The sequence below is a fragment of the Erinaceus europaeus genome, chromosome 1 (assembly GCF_950295315.1).
Source record: "Erinaceus europaeus chromosome 1, mEriEur2.1, whole genome shotgun sequence".
Classification (NCBI taxonomy): Eukaryota; Metazoa; Chordata; class Mammalia; order Eulipotyphla; family Erinaceidae; genus Erinaceus; species Erinaceus europaeus.
The window spans coordinates 140,991,820-141,009,189 of NC_080162.1; the positions used below are offsets into that span (position 1 = coordinate 140,991,820).

A 17,370-nucleotide genomic window follows, 5' to 3' on the forward strand; every position below is an offset into this window, starting at 1 on the left:
GGGAAAAAAAATAGCCTCCAGGAGCGGTGGATTCATGGTGCAGGCACTGAGCCCAGCAATAACCCTGGAGGAGGAAAAGAAGAAAACAAAACTGTACTTTCCCCTATAGGTTGGGATTTCAAGCATGAGTATTATTTTTTATACATATTTTGACATCAGAAGTAGGGATTTTACATAAAAATTAAGTGGTAACAAAGTCTATAACTTTTTCTACCAAATTAATATTTTCATGATTAATCAATTAATTTAGGATAATCAAAGTTAGTAAGATGTTTTCAAGACTGTGTGGACATAAATAGTTAAAAGACTTCTTTTTGTCATACAAGCTCTACTATATTTTTCCTTGAAACAAATTGTTCAATTAGAAGTATTATTATTGGAGTTGGGTGGTAGCACATGGTGCAAAACTCAAGGGCTGGTGTAAGGATCTGGGTTTGAACCCCTGGCTCCCTACCTGCGCTTCGCAAGTGGTGAAGCAGGTCTGCAGGTGTCTATCTTTCTCTCCTCCTCTCTGTCTTCCCCTCCTCTCTTCATTTCTCTCTGTCCTATCCAATAATAACAACAGCTATGACAACAATAACAACTACAATAAGGGCAACAAAATGGGAAAAAATAGCCTTCAGGAGCAGTGGATTCATAGTGCAGGCACCAAACCCCGGCAATAACCCTGGAGGCAAAAAAACGAAGAACTATTATTATTTCCAGAAACTTCATTTAAGCCATCACTAGTCTTAGTCTTAGACTTATGGATGTTAACAGCTCACATGTTTTGGTATGATTGTTGTAACAAAACTAAATCTACTTTGAGGCTAAACCTTCTTTCTGTAGCAAGGTAAAATGTTAATGGAAAAATTGATTCTGATTTTTGAGGATAAGCTGTAGGAAGGCCTATCACTGTAATAGCTTCTACCACATTATTATTTAAGTTCTGTAGATGTTTTATATCTCTTTGGAATCTATAACTGATACACTTTGTAAGCTGTATCATTTTCTCCTTTATGTAACTAACCCCTCAGGGGACAGTAGCTAAATCTGTTCAGAGAGGAACATCTGTTGCATAGATCAGACACTGAATGGAGGCCAGGTGGTGGCACACCTGATCAAGTGCACATATTACGATGCACAAGGACCCAGGTTCAAGCCCCTGGTCCCACCTTCAGGGGAAAGCTTCACGAGTGGTGAAGCAGGGCTGCAGGTGTCTCTCTGGCTCTCTCCCTCTCTACCACCCCTCCCCTTTCAATTTCTCTCTGTCTCTATCCAATAATAAATAAATAAATAACTCTTTTTTAAAAAAAGACACTGACAAAAGTGATGGCCTCTGTCTATGGTAACTGCATTTTCAAAGCCAAGCAATGACACATCTGGTAGAGGGCCCACATTACAATGCTGAAGGACCTGGGTTCAAGCCCCTGGTCCCTATCTATAGCAGGGAAGCTTCATGAGCAGTGGAACAAGCCTGCAGGTGTCTCATTCCCCCCTTCCATTCTCCCTCTTCCTTATCAATTTTTCTGTCTATATCATAATTAAAACAATTCCTTTTAATTAAAAAAAAAAAATGAAACCAGGGGGACGGGCGATGGCACAGTGTGTTAAGTGCACATGGTGGTAATCGCTAGGACCAGCATAAGGATCCTGGTTCAAGCCCCCGGCTCCCCACCTACAGGAGGGTTGCCTCACAGGTGATGAAGTTGATCTGCAGGTGTCTATCTCTCACTCCCCCTCTCTGTCTTCCTTCTTCCCTCGGTTTGTCCTATCCAACAACAATGATAGCAATAACAACAACAACAGTAACAATAACGATAAACAACAAGGGCAACAAAAGTGGAAAAAATGGCCTCCAGGAGCAGTGGATTTGTAGTGCAGGCACTGAGCCCCAGCAATACCCCTGGAGGCAAAATAAATAAATAAGTAAATAAATATTAAAAATATTTTTAAAATATTTAAAAAAATATTTAAAAAATATTTTAAAAAAAGGAAACCACTTTGGTCTAATACTTTACATATTGAAAAGTCTTTTACTACATATTCAAACAGTAACCATATGTCGGGTTTTGTATTCTATTTTTTAACTTTCTTAATAAATTTTTCACAAGTAAGAAAATGGGAGAGCCAGAACAGCTGGTATACAGTGGTGCTAGGGTTTGAACATGGTGCCTCTGGAGTCTCAGGCATGTAAGCCCTGGGCTTCAATGCTCTCTCCTTGGTTCAGATATTATATATATATATATATATACATATATATATATATAAATTATCTTTATTTATTGGATACAGACAGCCAGAAATCGAGAGAGTAGGCAGAGACAGAGAGAAAGAGAGACACCTTCAGCATTGCTTCACTGCTCAGGAAGCTTCTCCCAGTAGGTGGGCACTGGGAGGCTCAAACCCTGGTCCTTGCACCTTGTAGCATGTGCACTCCAGGTACACCACCACTCAGCCCCCAGATTTTATATTTTAGTGTTCAGTCAATGAAATAGCATTTACTCAAGATTTCAGGACAATCTTGTACAGTTCTTACCAGTCATTTCATTACACTCTCTGTTTTGTCTACTCAGACTGGAGCAGCAGAATGGCACAAGGTGGTGGTGGTGGTGGGGTTAAGCATTAAGAACTTCTTTTCTAAGAGTTCTGGAAGGTGGACATCTGAGCTGAAAGTGCTGGATGGGTTGGATCCAACTACTCTCTGTCTCCTTCCCTGCTTTGATCGTGACCACCTTTCACTGCAACCTCTCCTGGCCTTCTCTGCTGTATGCAGATCTGCTGTCTCTTCTGTTTTTCTTTAAGGACACCACTCCTATTGAGTCAGGGCCCCCATTTTTATGAGCTCACTTAACCTAATTACCTTCTTAAAGACCCTATCTGGGAGTTGGGCGGTAGCGCAGCTGGCTAAGTGCAGGTGGCGCAAAGCGCAAGGACTGGTATAAGGATCCCAGGTCGAGCCCCCGGCTTCCCACCTCAGGGGAGTCGCTTCACAGGCAGTGAAGCAGGTCTGCAGATATCTATCTTTCTCTCTCTCTGTCTTCCCCTCCTCTCTCCATTTCTCTCTGTCCTATCCAACAGCAACAACATCAATAATGACTACAACAATAAAACAACAAGGACAACAAAAGGGAATTAAAAAAAAAGAAAAAAAAAGACCTTTTCACCTCTAAAGTCACATTCAGTTCTAGGGCTTCAACAGCAAGATGTCTGGGATAGAGGTGTAGGGCACAGTGAGCTCTATAATATTGTCCACCAGTTAAAACTGCCTTGTACAAACCCATCTGAAAATGGGCTAAAAAAAAATCAGAATATACATTTAAAGTTAATTAGATGGCATCTATTAAAATAACCATAAATTGTCTGTAGAAAACACTAGGCTTTTTATTTTTATCTTTTTGATCTGGTTTAAGCTACTTAGCCAGAACGTCTCCTAAATCAAATATGGTCTTTTGGTGAATACATGTCATAACAAAAAACTATGTCAGATCCATCAGTTACTTTTTTCTTATTTGTTTGTTTATTTATTTGCTTTTGTTATTTGTTATTTTTTAAATTGTCATCAGGGTCATCTCTGGGGCTTGCTGCATGCACAGTGAATCCACCACCCTTAGCAAACACTTTTTCTCCCCAGTAGATAGGACTGAGAGAAATTGAGAGGGGAAGGGAAGACAGAGAGAGACAGAGAGAGAGAGAGAGACACAGAGAGAGAGAGAGAGAGAGACCAACCTGCAGACCTGCTTTATCACTCATGATGCTTCCCTCTACAGGTGGGGAGGGGGCTCAAACCCGGGTCCTTGCGCATGGTAATGTGTGCACTACCACCCTCCCCCTAGCTAGTTTTTTTTTAAATGTGATCTTCATTTCAAGTGTGACTCCATTCCACTGTAATTTTCCCCTCATGGAGGTAATGGTTTGAAATCATTTGATTTCAGTTTTAGTGAAACTGACGCCTTAGCCAGTTAGTTCCCTTCTATTCTGTGAACTTGGTACTGCTGAAAGTGAATTTGTCTGTTTTTAATTTTTTTTAATTTAATTCTTTTTTATTATTAGATAGAGACAGAAAAATTTAGAGGGGAGAGAGAGGAAAGAGAGAGACCTGTAGCCCTGCTTCACCACTTGTGAAGCTTCACCCCTACAGGTGGGGACTGGGGGCTTGAACCTGGGTCCTTTCACACTGTAACATGTGCACTCAACCAGGTGCACCACTGCTCTGCCCCTATCCTGAAGTCTTCTTTCTTTCTTTTTAAATCTTTATTTACTTATTTTCCCTATTGTTGCTCTTATTGTTTTTTTATTGTTGTTGTAATTGATGTAATTGTTAGATAGGACAGAGAAAAATAGAGGAGGGGAAGATAGAGAAGGGGAGAGAAAGATAGACACCTGCAGACCTGCTTCACCACCTGTGAAGCAACCCCCCTGCAGGTGGGGAGCCAGGGGCTCCAACCTGGATCTTTACGACAGTCCTTGCGCTTCATGCCACATGAGCTTAACTCGCTGTGCTACACCCGACTCCCCCTGAAGTCTTTCTATAAGCAGTTTTCTTTACTAGAAAAGCCTCTCCATACACCTGAGCAATTTCTACCCAGAGTTTATTTCTCTAGGCTTCAGAGTAACCTGAGCACAGCTCAGTCTTACCTCACCTCACTGGCTGGTCCACTTCTTTAAAGTAGCATTAGTCATGTTATGGAAGAGGTACCAAGTGCCCTCTGGTGACACAGAGCAGGGAGCCACAGCAGCAGGCAGGAGTCCTGGAGGAGGACAAAGGGAAAGCAGCACATTCTTAAATACCCGCATCTTCCCAACAACCTTCTGAATTGTGCTAAAAGCACATAATTTAAAAAAATACATAATTCTATTATTTCCATTTAAAAATATATTTTCTTTATTTATTAATGAGAAAGATAGGAAAAGAGAGAGAAAGAACCAGACATCACACTGGTATATGTGCTGCCAGGGATTGAACTCAGGACCTCATGCTTGAGAGGCCAATGCTTTATTCATTACGCCACCTCCTGGCCACCTAATATTTCCATTTTTAACAATTTTACGTGTATAGTTCAGTGACCTTAAGTACATCCATATCCATATGTAACAATCATTATAATAAATCCCCTCTGCCTTTTTTTTTTTAAACCAGAGAGCCCTGCTCAGGTGGTGTGGGAGATTGAACCTGGGACCTTTGGTGCTCCAGTAATGAAAGTCTTTTGCGGGAGCCGGGTGGTAGCGCAGCAGGCTAAGTGCACATGGCACAAAGCACAAATACCAGCATAAGGATCCCAGTTCGAGCCCCAGGTCCCCACCTGCAGGGGAGCTGATTCACAGGTGGTGAAGCAGGTCTGCAGGTGTTTATCTTTCTGTCTTCCCCTCCTCTCTCCATTTCTCTCTGTCCTATCCAACAACAACGACATCAATAATTACAATAATAAAACAAGGGCAACAACAAAAAATATTTTTTTAAAAAAGAAAGTCTTTTGTATAACCTGCATTATTATATCTATTTTCCTCCATTCCAAGTTGGAATTGTGTAGTCCCCTACCCCCAATAGTTTTGATTAAAAAACAATGTACTTTCAATGGTTTTTAGTTTCTGATACTTTATGAGTACTTTGACTTACTTTTATTTCACAAATACTTATAAAGTATCAAACAATAAAAGAATTCACAAATTCATGGTGAATTTGATTATTCTAACCACTCCATATAAGTGAAGTCATAGACTTCTCCTTTTGTGTCTGCCTCATTTTAGTTAGTGTAATTAATGTCTTTAAGATTCCTTCATTGGCTGGGGGTAGACAGCATAATATTATGCAAAGAGACTCTCATGCCTGAGGCTCAGGTTCAACCTCCCCCCCCCCCCCCCCGCATCACCATAAACCAGAGCTGAGCAGTGCATACAATCTTTTTTCTTAAAGCTGAGTAATAATTCATTGTATGTATAGACAACATTTTTCTTATCTAATCATTTGTAGATGGATATTTTATTTGGGTTGTTTTTGACTATCTGAGTAACAGGGCTATGAATGTGAATACTAGGCATTAAGCCTTTTTTAAAAAGAATTTTTATTTATAAAAAGGTAACACTGACAAAACCATAGGATAAGAGGGGTACAACTTCACACAATTCCCACCACCAGATCTCCATATCCCATCTCCTCCCCTGATAACTTTCCTATACTTTACCCCTCTGGGAGTATGGACCCAAGATCATTGTGGGATGGCAATAAGCTTTTATTTCTACTTTATCTAGTAGTGATAGGAAGTAAATTTTACTCACCTAATTTCCATCTGTCACTTAGCAAACCCTTGGCACGTTATAGACCCTGAAAACTGAAACACTTGAAGGAAGAACTTACTGTTGACTTACCTCTATTGAAAAAAATTTATTATAAAGCACCAGACACCCTTTATTTTTTTTTTTACTTTTTAGAATTTGTTTATTATCTTTATTTATTTATTTGTTTTACCAAAGCACTGCCAGCTCTGGCTTATGATGGTGTGTGTGTGGGGTGTGGGGGGTTGAACCTGTGACTTTGGAACCTCAGGCATGAGAGTCTCTTTGTATAACCATTATGCTATCTACCCTCTGCCCCCCCTTTTTTTAACTCTTTATTTTTTAAAAAGTCAACTTGTTTAATTTCACTAGAATCTCTGTGAGGTACGGCTATCATTATGCTTGTTTAACAGACAAGAAAGTGAGGTAGTGCTTAGTTTGTAGTAGAGCTGAGATTCAAACCTGAATTATCAGTATTCATCTCTTGCGTACCCTGCTATGTAGTTTCTTTGGCCACGTTGACTGGGCTTGCATATGTGTTTAAGTGATTAAAACACATAAAGATTTCCAGAAGAATCCAGAAAGAATAAGGTTGTTTTTCATACATACTCTCTTATGTGAAAATTGTGTAGAGTGCACTTTGGATGCAAAGGAGATGTAGCAAAAACAAATGGTACCTTTTCATTAACCTCTCATGTACTGTGCTGGTGTTGCAGTCCCGAAGACAATAATAAAAATGCATTAGAAAAAAAAACTGGAGTCTGGGGGTATGGGTCGACCTACCAATGTCCATATCCAATGGAAAAACAATTACAGAAGCCAGACCTCCCACCTTCTGCACTCCATAAAGAATTTTGGTCCATAACCAAGTGGGGGAGAAATGATAGGGTGTAAGATGACCAGAGGGCTTTGAACTACATAACTCCATCAGGACCTGGAGAGAGAAGAGGAAATAGGAAGGGACATTTGGATGTAGTAATAGATGTAAATGTGACCTAGAGAGGAAGAGAAGATGGGACTATGGGAAAAAATGAGCAAATATATACAAATAGAGATAGTTGTAGAAATAATATTTAACCCCTATCTGCAACCTTAGGAGAACTGCTATAACTTCCAATGGAGGGGTTGGGGACAAAGAACTCAGGTGGTGGGAATGATGAGGAGCTGTACCCCTGTTATCTTGTAATTTTGTAAATCAATATTAAATCACTAATAATAAAAATTAGAAATAAAAAGACTGTGGAAATCTGTCCTCATACTACATGGGCAAGATGGTGAAATTGGGGGCTAGGGATTTTAGAGATCGCTTTCCCACTGGACAGTGGATCCCTATGCCTAGTTTGCTCCTCTTCATGTTAGTGCCTCAGTAGAGAAGGAGGCAGACACTGTTCTTCAACAGAATGTCATTTGCAACTCCCAAGCTCTCTGCTCAAAGGCACTGTGAGTCTATTTCCCCCCTGTTCTTGGGTCTCCCAACCCTTCATCTACTTCCCAAGAGGGACATGACCAGGCAGTGCTCAGTTCAAAGAGCATCACCTAGGTCTAGGGCAGAACCATGATTATCCTGCACTCTCTGTGTTTGTGTTATCCCTCTCTGTGTCTGGATGACTCAGGTGACTGTCACTCAGGTGACCCTGCTTTCACCCTCTCTCTAATAATAGTGAATATCACTTTTCCCTGCACAGCGTCGTGGTTTCTTTGTCTATGCTGATGTCTGCCCCTGTGTTGTCTCAGTTGCATTTCTCAGTCTAACTGAGGGTTGGTAATGTTTTCAGGTCCCTCGAGACAAGAGGCTGCTGTCCATAAGTAAAGCAAGTGAGAGCCAAGAGGATCAGGATAAGAGGTACGGTGCTATGTGCAGGAATGTGACTGGCTCCTCAAGTAGCTCTCGGAGAGTGTGGTGTGTGTGTGTGTGTGTGTGTGAGTCTAATATGTGTGTTTCATCTGTATTCTAAATATTATTTATTTTAATTAATTTTTTAATTAATTAATTTATTTAAAAAAGGAGACATTAACAAAACCATAGGATAGGAGGGGTACAACTCCACACAATTCCCACCACCAGATCTCTATATCCCATCCTCCCCCCTGATAGCTTTCCTATTCTTTATCCCTCTGGGAGTATGGAGGAATACTACACAGCTTTTAATTAATTTTTTTATCTTGATGAGATGGAGCTGTAGAGAGAAAGACACAGAAAGACCAGAGCACTGCTCAGTTCTGGCTTAGAGTGGAGCTGGAGATTGAACCTGGGACCTCAGAGCCTCAAGCATGAAAGTCTTTCACAGAACCATTATGCTCTCTCCCCAGCCCTCCCTCTGCATCCTATGTAACAGGCAAAAGAGGTTCTTCTTCTTATTATTATTAGTTAAAGTATCTTTATGAAGAAGGCTGAAGAGTAACAATTACTCATTTTACTTAAATACATTTTGTGTCGAATTTAATGGAGCACCTTTAAATAAGAACTGACACTGAGTTAAAGATAAAACTACCTTGTATTTACTTATTTGTTATTATTATTATTATTATTATTATTATTGCCAAAGCACTGCTCAGCTCTGGCTTATGGTGGAATGGGGAACTGAACCTGGGACTTTGGCACCTCAGACATTACAGTTTCTTTGCATATCCATTATGCTATCTACTGCTACAAAACTACCTTGTATAGGCTAATTATGGCTTAGTAGACTTCTGGTTTAATGTAGTTTGGAAGGATATAGGTTGATCAACAGTACATACATTAATTAAGCTGCTGAAGTGTTAAAAATGACATCATTATAACTGTTCATACATAGAAGTTGCTACTAGGGGAAAAAAAGAAAATAACAGATACTCAATGTCTTGATTCTTTTTTCTTTTTTTTTTAATTGCCACCAAGTTTATTGCTTGATTTTTTTTAATTGGATAGGACAGAGAGAAATTGAGAGATGAGGGGAAGATAGAGAAGGGGAGAGAAAGACAGACACTTGCAGACCTGCCTCACTGCTTGTGAAGCAAACCACCTGCAGGTGGGGAGTTGAACTGGGATCCTTATGCCAGTCCTTGCATTTTGTACTATTTGCACTTAACCCAGTGTGCCACTGCCCAGCCACTTCCTCCCTCTCTCCCTTTCCCCATTCCTTCTGTTCTTCTTTCCTCTTTTTATTTTTATTAAATAGGACAGAAATAAATTGAGAGCGGAGGGGGAGACAGAAAGGGAGAGAGATACCTTCAGACCTGCTCCTCCTCTCATGAAGCTTTCCTTCTGACAGTGGGGAGTGGGAGCTCGAACCCAGGTCCTTGTAGATGGTAATATGTATGCTCAACTGGGTGTACCATTACCTGCCCCTCCCCTCCCTTAAAGTATAATTGGCATACCATTCTTGGCATAATATTTTTCCTTGTAATATTGGTTCAATTTTAAATTCTGTTGCTGATGAGCTTACATTATTTGAATCATCAGTTTCTTAGAATGGTTTATTAGTGAGGGTTTGGGCAAAGGTTTATGTGACATACTTTAATTCTGAGACCTGGAGGTCCCAATTTCCATCCTCACCACCCCCATCAGTGAGAGCTGAGCAGTACTCTGGTGGAACAAAAGCAAAACAAAACCCACAACAAAGATTTATCGGTGAGGCCAGGTGATGGCACACCTGGCAGAGCACCGGGGTTCAAACCCCCTCCTCCAACCCTTATCCCCCAACCAAGGGGAAAAGCTTCACAAGTGATGAAGGAGGTCTACAGGTGTCTCTCTGTCTCTCTCCCTCTTTATTTCCCCTTCCCTCTCAATTTCTATCTATCTCTATCCAATAATAAATAAGTAAACAAGGGGCTGGGTGGTGGCACACCTGACTAGGTGAACATGTTATAGTGTACAAGGACCTGGGTTCAAGCTCCTGGGCCCCACCTGAAAGGGGAAAGCTTTGCAAGTGGTAAAGCAGTGTTGCAGGTATCTTTCTGTCCCTTTCCTGTCTTTATCTCCCCCTTGCCTCTCAATTTCTGGCTATATCTGTCCAATAACTAATGATAATAAAATAAATAAGTAAGTAAACAAATAAGATTTATTAGTGTGAACAAAAGAGACCAGAGCATCATGGAGTTGGAGATTGAACCTAGGACTTTACACTTACAAAGCATGTGCTCTGCTTGCTTAGAGACCTGTCTGACTGCAGAGAAGTTGAGTGTATAACTTTTTTGCCTTATTCTTGCTATCAGGGATCCAGTCCAGGACCTTAAACATGTCAGGCAAGTGATGTACCACTGAGATACATTCCTAGTTGCTCCTCACTTGGGGGCAGATGTCTTGTCTCTGGCATCAGATTCTAAATCTGATGCTTCTCTCAGAAGCAGAGCTCCACAGTAAGAATGGTGCTGAGTCTATTATTTCCTTGTCATGGGATTCAAAGAAATTTATATGGCTCTATACTTTACTTATTTGTTTGTTTATAAGAACATCAGACATGTTTTATCTTGTGTTTCATTTGTAGAATGCATGCATTTTGCTGTCTGGCTAGCTAGTTTACTTGGCAGAAAATAAGAATTTGTGCATTTTGCATGAATTAGAAGAACTAAGAAATTTGGATTAAGACTCTAACATAAGAGAAATTGATTCACTTTGAATATTTTGACAAAACTAATAAGACTGCTTGGGCAGATCCCAGAGCAAAGGAAGCTGTATCATTGCTATGCTAGCTAATCACTGTGGGCCAGCAACCCTTTCACACCAAACCTGCAGGACCCTATCCACAGTATATACAATTATTTCTCCACCCGAGGTCTGAGGTAAAGTAAATTTGGGAATTTCTGACTTACAGTTAAATAGGTAAAGGAATGCCTTCCCCCCCAGGGAGGGGGGTTCACTGTATTCAGTTTTGTGACTCTGGGTGGTCTTGTTATGAAAATGTGTTTTCTTTAAATGCTGATTTTTATCAAGGCCTCCTTTATTTAAGACACATCTATTAACATTCCACCCAGGGTTCTAAACAATAGAATTTGTGATATGCTGATACCAGTGGGTGGTCTGGCTTTTGGCATCATACAGCTAAGGTTCACAGGAAACCTCATTTCTGCATGTTTGCTCTGCTTTATACACACATTCACTGTTGACCACATCAGTACCATGGCCAGTAACTTTTATTCCTTAAAGTCAGGTCATTTGCTTAGTCTTTCAGGTTTATTCCCTTAGGTGTTTCCAGAATGATTTCCATAGATTTTTTTCTTCTTTTTTCTGTTGACCTTGTTCATTTGGGGCTATTCTTCCTTTGAGCTTCATTTGAAACACTCAAAGCTGGAAATATCAAGTGGCTTGAGCATTAGACAAGCTCAGAGGCTAGTGGACTTCTTTTCTAGTGAAGGAGCAGGAGACCCCAATTGTTGTGTAACCATTTTTTTTTTTTTTTATGGAAATGTTTCTCCATGAAAGATGCCTGGTAACCTTGGGAAGCACAAGCTAGTTTCTCCCTTTTTTTATTTTTTAACTTTTTTCTAATTAATTTATTTTGTACTGTTGATTTTCTTCCTAATTCAATAAAGAGCAACTCCAGTTTTCTAGTTGCTTCAGTCAGAAACTAAGTCTTTTTTTTTTTTTTTTCTCAGTTTTTTTTTCAGTTTCTTTATTAGGGGATTAATATTTTACATTTGATAGTAAATACAGTAGTTTGTACATGCATAACATTTCTCAGTTTTCCACATAACAATACAACTCCCACTAGGTCCTCTGTCACCCTTTTCTAGAACCTGTACTCTCTCCCCACCCACCCCAGAGTCTTTTACTTTGGTGCAGTACACCAACTCCATCCAGTCCAGGTTCTGCTTAGTGTTTTCTCTTCTGATAGTATTTTTCAACTTCTGAGAGTGAGATCATTCCATATTCATCCTCCTGTTTCTGACTTATTTCAGTTCACATGTTTTTTTCAAGTACCATCAATGATGGGCTGAAAACAGTGAAATAACTATTTTTAATAGCTGTGTAGTATTCCATTGTGTATATAGACACCAGCTTGTTTAGCCACTCATCTGTTGTTGGACACCTGGGTTGCTTCCAGGTTTTGGCTATTACAAATTGTGCTGGTAAGAACATAGGTATACAAAAATCTTTTTGGATGGGTGTATTGGGTTCCTTAGGATATATCCCCAGGAGATGAATTGCAGGATCATAGGGTAGGTCCATTTCTAGTCTTCTGAGATTTCTCCAGACTGCTGTCCACAGAGGTTGGATCAATTTACATTCCCACTAGCAGTGCAGGAGGGTTCCTTTGACCCCCACAACCTCTCCAGCATTTGTTGCTGCTACCTTTTCTGACATTCTCAGAGCAGAGAAGTGGTATCTCATTGTTGTCTTTTTTTGCATTTCTCTGACAATCAAAGACTTGGAGCATTTTTTCATGTGTTTCTCAGCTTTTTGGATCTCTTCTGTGGTGAATATTCTGTCCATGTTCTCTCCCCATTTTGGATGGCAAGCTCTTTATATATTTTGGCTATTAAACACTTGTCTGATGTATGGCATGTAAAGATCTTCTCCCATTCTCTTTGTTTGAGTATTGGTTTCTTTTGCTGTGCAGAAGCTTTTTAATTTGATGTAGTCCTGTAGGTTTATGCTTGCCTTAGTCTTCTCTGTAATTGGATTTGTTTCACTGAAGATCTCTTTAAAATTTATGTGGAAAAGAGTTCTGCCAGTATTTTCCTCTAAGTATCTGATAGTTTCTGGTCTAACATCCAAGTCCTTAATCCACTTGGAATTTACTTTTGTGTTTGATGAAATATATTGGTTCAGTTTCATTCTTCTGCATCTTTCTACCCATTTTTTCCAACACCATTTGTTGAAGTGTCTTATCTTTCCCCATTTAATAGTCTGGGCACCTTTATCAAAGATTAGATGTCCATAGGTGTGGGGGCTTACTTCTGGGCTCTCAATTCTATTCCACTGGCCAGTGTGTCTATTCATGTTCCAGTACCAAGTAGTTTTGATGACAATGGACCTATAATACAGTTTGAGATCTGGGAGTGTGATGCCTCCCGTTCTGTTTCTTCTCAAGATTGTTTTGGCAATTCTAGATCTTTTCTGTTTCTAGATAAACATTTGTAGTGTTTGTTCTATTCTCCTAAAAATGTGGTTGGGATCTTGATGGGGATAGTATTAAATTTGTAGATGGCTCTGGGTAGTATATTCATTTTGATGTTGTTAATTCTTCCAACCCATGAACATGGAATGTCTTTCCACTTCTTTGTGTCTTTTCCAATTTCCTTGAGTAGTGACTCATAATTTTCAGTATACAAGTCCTTCACTTCTTTTGTTAGGTTTATTCCTAGATATTTTATTGTTTCTGTTGCTATAGTAAAAGGAATTGATTTCTGGATTACATCTTCTTCTAACTTAGTGTTTGCATAGAGGAATGCCACTGACTTTTGTATGTTAATTTTGTAGCCTGACACCTTACTGTATTGCCTGATGATTTCCAAAAGCTTCTTGCTGGATTCTTTAGGTTCCTCTATGTGTACTATCATGTCATCTGCAAATAGGGAGAGTTTGACTTTTTAAAAAATATTTTATTCATTTATTAATGAGAAAGATAGGAGGAGAGAGAAAGAACCAGACATCACTCTGGCACATGTGCTGTCAGGGATCAAACTCAGGACCTCTTGCTTGAGAGTCCAAAGCCCTATCACTGAGCCACCTCCTGGACTGCAAGTTTGACTTCTTCTCTTCCAATCTGTATCCCTTTAATTCCTTGCTCCTCTGCCTGATTGCTATGGCAAGAACTTCCAATACTATGTTCAATAGTAATGCTGATAGTGGGCAGCCCTATCTAGTACCTGATCTGAGGGGAAATGCTTCCAGTTTTTCACCATTGAGTATGATGTTGGCTGTAGGTTTGCTATATACAGACTTCACTATCTTGAGGAATTTTCTATATATTCCCATTTTTTGTAGTGTTTTGATCATAAAGAGATGTTGGATTTTGTCAAGAGATTTCTCTGTATCTATTGATATGACCATGTGGTTTTTGGTCTTGCTTTTGTTCCTGTGGTGAATTGATTTACATATATTAAACCAACCTTGTATACCTGGGATAAACCCCACTTGGTCATGATGAACAATCTTTTTAATATACTGCTGTATCAGGTTGGCTAGATTTTTGTTCAATATTTTAGCATCTATGTTCATCAGAGATATTGGTCTGTAGTTTTCTTTTTTGCTTATGTCCCTGTATGTTTTTGGTATTAGAGTGATGTTGGCTTCATAGAAGCTGGAAGGGAGTATTCCTGAGACTTCAGTCTTCTGGAAGACTTTTAAAAGTAGAGATATTAACTCTTCCTTGAAGGTTTTGTAGAATTCATTTGTAAAACCATTGGTCCAGGCCTTTTGTTTTTGGGAAGATTTTTGATAACTGTTTCAATTTTGTTAGCTGTAATTGGCCTGTTCATATTATCTAGTTCCTCTTTATTTTATTTTGGGAGTTAGTAAGAATCTAGAAAATTGCCCATTTCTTCCAGGTTCTTTATCTTGGTGGCATATAGTTGTTCATAGAGCCTAGCATGATATGTTGAATTTCTGCAGTGTCTGTTGTGATATTTCCTCTTTCATTTACAATCCAAATTATTTGGGTCTTCTCTCCTTTTTCTTTTGTGAGTCTGGCTGAAGGTTTATCAGTTTTGTTTACTCTTTCAAAGAGCCAGCATTTACTTTCATTGACTTTTTGTATGGTTTTCTTATTTTCAATGTTATTGATTTCTGCTCTAACTTTGGTTATTTTTGCCCTTCTGGTTGCTTTAGGGTTCCTTTCTTTTTCTTCTTCTTCAAGTCTTTAAGGTATGTAATCAGGTTGCTTATTTGTGCTTTTTCTTTTTCCCTAATGTGTTCTGTATGGCTATGAACTTCCGTCTCAGACGTGCCTTAGCTATGTCCCAAATATTTTGAAGCCTGTGTCTTCATTTTCATTGTACTCTCAAAACATTTTGTTTTCTTCCTTTATTTCCTCTTTGACCCAGTAGTTGTTAAGTAGTGTACTACTGACTCTCTTTTTTTTTTTAGAAAAAGCAGAGAACATGCCTTTCTTCAAAGTTTGCATTTTCTCTGCATATCATTCAGAATAAACTGTCATAAAGTAGAAGGTAACCCCAATGTTTTCCTGACCACAGGGACACTTCTAGCAAAATCACTTAATTATTAACAATAATCTTCTGTTAATTGGTTTCTCTTTGTTTCTACTATCTCCTAGATAGCTTATTTCTAAATGACAGTATTTCATCGTAGCCTGGCAAAAATTAATATCCTAAATCCTCCATTTTTTCTTTGGACCAGCCAGGAGGCCTGAGATCTAAGAGGTCTTGTTTTCTTTAAGCCCAGTTATAGCACTGTTCTAAGCCTTGAAAGTAATTGGATACTAAGGATACCGATAAGCTCCTGTTGCTTCTCAATTCAGTGAAGCAATTTTAATGATAAACTGTGCTCTCCTCCCCCATGGAACAGTGATAAATATTCCTCTTACTCCCATTATCAAATTATTGGCCCATGCTGACCCACCCTCCATTTTTTTTTTTAAAACAGTTTAAAATTTTTTCCTTCCTCCCTTTGGAGGATGGAACACTCTCTACCATCGTTGATCCAAGTTGAGGGCAAGAGAGAGATAGAGATAGATAGATAGATAGATAGATAGATAGATAGATAGATAGATAGATAGAGAGAAAGGTACCTGCAGCCCTTCTCTACCATTTGCAAAAGCTTCCTCCTGCAGGTGGGGACCAGGGGCTTGAACCTGAATCCTCACACTTTCACACATGGTGAATTGTGTGTCCTACCAGGTGAGCCACTACTTGGCCAGTATAAACATTTTTAATCTGGAATAAACCTCCCATCCTTCACTCTTTTTCATACTTCTGGTGTATCAAGAAAGAGAAAAAAAAAAAAAGGTCAGTAAGTCTACTAATACTTTTCAGTGTGTCTGGTTGTTTCTCTTTGATGACATCTGAGTTATTCTTCCAGATGCTGTGCAAGTTACTTGTAAGAACTTGCTTAACTTTTTCTCTTATCTGAGAGAGGATGGAAAAAAGGAGACACCTGGAAGTAGTTGTAGATAAGGGGTGACTTATAAAGAAAGTGAGGGCAAGACCATTGAAAAAATGGGGATACACACACATACACACACACAGATATAACTAAATCATTACAGAATCAGCCTATATTTATGACCTTGGGAGAATTATTATTATTTTTTTAATTAATTTTTTTAACTTATTAATTATTGGATAGAGACAAAGAAATTGGGGGGGAGATAGAAAGGGAGAAAGACAGAGCTCTACTTTATCACACCTGCAGTTTACCCCCTTGCAGGTGGGGGCCAGGGATTTGAACTCAGGTCCTATGTACTGTAATGTGTGCACTTAACCAGGTGCATCACTGCCTGGACCCTTTGATTTTTTTAAAAAATAATTTTTATTTGTTATTAAAAGTATGTTACAGGCTGTAAGATTACAATGTATAGTTTCACACTATACCCACCACCAAAGTTCAATACCCCCACCCTCCTACCTCCCAGATAAACATCAGAGTTCTCATGAGTCTTACAAGCAGTTGATTTGCTTCTGTTTTGTTTGGATTTTTTTTTTTTTTTGGTGAGTTCATTTAAATCAGATCTTTATATTCCACCTATGAGTGAAACCATCTGGTAGTTACCTTTCATCTCATTTTGCTAAGCATCATCACCTCCAGTTCCATCTATTTAGCCACAAAATAGACAATACCATCCTTTCTGATGGCAGAATAGTATTCCACAGAGTAGTTATCCCATCACTTCTTTAGGCAGTTAGTTATCTGATGATGGACATTAATTAGGCTGCTTCCACTCTTTGGCAATTCTGAATAATGCAGCTGTGAACATAGGGGTGCATGTGTCCCTTCCAATTAGTGTTTGAGTGTTGCCTAAAAGTAGTATTGCTGGGTCATAAGGTAATTCCATTTTTATTTATTTAAGGACTGTTCATACAGTCTTCCAAAGGGGCTGCACCAGTTTGAATTCCCACCAGCAGTGAAGTGGAGCTCCTTGGGAGAACTACAACAGTTTCTAATGGAGGGGATGGGACATGGAACTCTGGTGGTGGCAACTGTATGGATTTATATTCCTGTTATCTTACAATTTTTGT

General features: G+C 39.2%; 1 protein-coding gene across 3 annotated transcripts in view; it reads left to right on the plus strand.

The window, feature by feature from the left end:
* The window catches only part of GRHL2 (grainyhead like transcription factor 2), a 175,318-nt gene that overhangs the window by 58,454 nt on the left and 99,494 nt on the right, over positions 1–17,370 (plus strand). For all 3 annotated transcript variants that reach the window (XM_060196313.1, XM_060196323.1, XM_060196319.1), the window contains exon 3: positions 8,028–8,095. In XM_060196313.1, the coding sequence (XP_060052296.1) occupies positions 8,028–8,095 (68 nt within the window). The remainder of the gene's footprint in view (positions 1–8,027; positions 8,096–17,370) is intronic.